This window comes from Bubalus kerabau, chromosome X, assembly GCF_029407905.1.
Source record: "Bubalus kerabau isolate K-KA32 ecotype Philippines breed swamp buffalo chromosome X, PCC_UOA_SB_1v2, whole genome shotgun sequence".
Taxonomy (NCBI): domain Eukaryota; kingdom Metazoa; phylum Chordata; class Mammalia; order Artiodactyla; family Bovidae; genus Bubalus; species Bubalus kerabau.
This window is the reverse complement of record NC_073647.1, coordinates 99,740,138-99,742,864: the sequence shown is the minus strand read 5'-3', so window position 1 is coordinate 99,742,864 and position 2,727 is coordinate 99,740,138. Positions and strand designations below refer to the sequence as shown.

The 2,727-nt window shown below is 51.3% G+C and overlaps 1 protein-coding gene across 1 annotated transcript; it reads right to left on the bottom strand.

The window, feature by feature from the left end:
• Positions 1-491: 491 nt before the first annotated feature.
• Positions 492-1,997, bottom strand: LOC129640107 (germ cell-less protein-like 1). The gene has a single exon (XM_055565343.1). The coding sequence runs from the start codon at positions 1,995-1,997 to the stop codon at positions 492-494; it is 1,506 nt and encodes a 501-aa protein (XP_055421318.1).
• Between the last annotated feature and the right edge of the window lie 730 nt (positions 1,998-2,727).

Below are 2,727 nucleotides of genomic sequence, written 5' to 3'. Positions count from 1 at the left end.
GTGGTGGTAATGAGTGGGGCAGAGTGGCTCTAAACACGCGAACTGAAAGAGAAACCGAACTGTTTCTTTAACGTTCCTTTAATCAAGCTAAAGGAAATGCATATTTTAAAAGAGTTTCCCTAACAGTGGTAGAGTAGGTAGGTTCACAGGTTGCTCTCTCAAGTCAACTGGTCTTTGACTAGGCAGAAATGATGGGAGGGGGCATTGATGGATGGTAAACCAGGAGGACAGGTTGCCACTTTAACAGCACAAATAAGTTCTAAAGGTGTTGGGGGAGCAGGGCTTTAAAATTTCTCCTCTTCATAGGCTCAGGTAAACAACCTCAAGTATTACGAGCTACAGTTCAACAAAGACTCTGACAGAGTTGGGCCACCAGAGGTGGGCAAGTCCGGTTGGTCCCGCAGAAGGAGCTGGCATCTGGACAAAGCTGGTCGTCCCTGACCCCAGGGAAAGAGCTGCTCACCTCTCTCAGATTTTGTTTTCAGGAGTCCTCACTGAGGAAAACGCCCCTCTCTGGGGAGGTACAGGAAATTACAGGTCACATATATGGGGAAAACCACATCTTCGTTCTCCAGATTCACCACCTCTAGCTCTTCATCCTTTCCCAGTGAAAGCACTTGGAATTCTGTCTGCTTCCGGAAAATGGCTCTTCCAGCCCTGTCCAAGGAGGCCAGGCGCAAGCGGAACGCGACCTTTCTCTGCCAGAGTAAGCTGACCCCGAGACCGCAAGATTTCTTCAGCGCGCTGTGCTTGAAAATGATGCGCCGGTTGGCATAGCACACCACCAAGTCCCAGCCGAAGTTGAAGCCTGCCCACCGCCAGGTGCGCTGCGCATCCCTGAGGAGCCGGCCCCCGCACCGCATGCTGGTCCTCTGGAGGTCGGACACGAAGACATCCACGGGCCCGAGGTCTCTGGTCTGCTCAGCCCGGAGGAGGGCAAGCCACTGCTCTTTGTACACTGGGGCCAGCCACGTGGCAGGGATCAGTGCATCCTGGTCGATGATGCGTGCTGACGGCAGGTCGCAGATTATGTAGGCAAGCCGCAGCTGCTGGAACGCTGGCACGAAGGCTCTGCCCTGCTCGGTCTCCAGGAAAGCGGTGCCCTCTGACTCCTGCCTGGACCTGGCAAACCACGAGTCGGCGTCAGGCAGTAGGTCTCTGCGGGGGCCTCTCCATGTCGGCTGCAGCTGCAGGAACATCCACTTTTTCAGCGTCGTGTACACATCCATCTCTACCTCCATCACGATGAGCTCTGAAGAGGCAATGACCTCTTTCATGAGATCCAGGCTAATTTCTCTCAATAACTCCTCACTATGCTGGGTCATTAGATTGTCCAGCAGCCACTGAAGACACATGGCCCTGATGTTCTGGAGTCCGTAGCTCTCAGCAGAGCAGTAGTAGCTGCACACGGTCTGATCACTGACCGTCTCCTTCATTACCTCCCCGCACTGCTGAATCAGCTTGTCCAGCTGCAGCATGCTGGCTGTGGCCAGCATGGGGACCACTCGACCGGGTGGGATGAGCACAGAGTTTCGGTACAGGAAACCTAAAGCCTCGTGCAGTGCCTCACAATCAATGTTCTCGTCAGGCATCTGCAACTCTACAATATCCATGGTTGTCTCATGCCACGCACCACTGAACATGCTAGCAAAGTATCCTGACTGGCACAAGTAGACCTTGTGCAAGTTCCACTCCTCCCCCAGGGCACGGATCTGAACATCACTCCCTTCTCCTCTCAGAAAAAGTGTCTTATAAATGGACTCGAATCTGTCTTTTGCTCTCTTCCTGTGGGTCGCTTTTGTGAGCTGCCCTTCTGGGCCTGTCTTCCGCTTGTGGCGCCCTTGACTAGTGGTGGGTCTGGCATTTTCCCTCTCCTCCCCTTCCTCTATCACTGCCCCTGCTACCTCTTCGGCCTCCTCCTCCCCCTCAGGAGCACCTGGCTCCTCTGGGGCATGCCCCACTCTGTTCGAGGGCATCCAACTCTCTACTGCTCCCATGGCTTTTACCTCATGGGTACAGAGGGCAAGCTTCCTCACCAGACGCAGCTGCCGCTGGCACTAGCTCAGCCCATGGTGCCGTGGGATACGGTTGATGTTTGTGACGTCATCTTGGACGCCACGCAAAGCCACGCCCACGAGGCTTTCCCCGACCCCTCCCACTCCCCATCACAGGAGAAGTGCACTCTGTACCAGGAATTCCACTCTGTGTATCTTTCCCTCCAGGGATGATTTCTCTGGGGCTCCCTTCATAGGATAATGGTGGAACAGAGGACTTTGTGTATGAATTTTCCCCATGAATTTTAAGAACATAATTTCCTCTTCCCCATTTGAAATACTTAGTGATCACTCCTTTTTTTGGATAATTACATCTTGGTTCCAGCTCTGTGCTCTATGCACCTTAATTTCTGTAATTATTTTCTTAGGGTATCCCATCATTTGTGGCTGTGAAAACATTTTCTGTGATAAAAGTGGCAATGTTTGCCCAGTCTTTGCTTTTGTCTCTATTTTAGACACCAGCTAAGCATGTAACAAACTTAAACAGTGAAAGAAATGAGGAGGGAATGAGATGGATTTTGATTTTTGAGGAAATTAATAATATTAAATACTGACAAGTGTTACATGCTACACAGATTATACGGTGTAGAGAGAGTCTGGACCTTTCAATGGCAAGGAAAGTACAATACAAGGGAAAAAACTTTGAAAATGGTAAGTCTCTCAGGTCATTTGA

What these genes read in the sequence shown, in the direction of transcription:
- LOC129640107 (XM_055565343.1), bottom strand. Translation starts at nt 1,997, where the DNA reads ATGGGAGCAGTAGAGAGTTGGATGCCCTCGAACAGAGTGGGGCATGCC.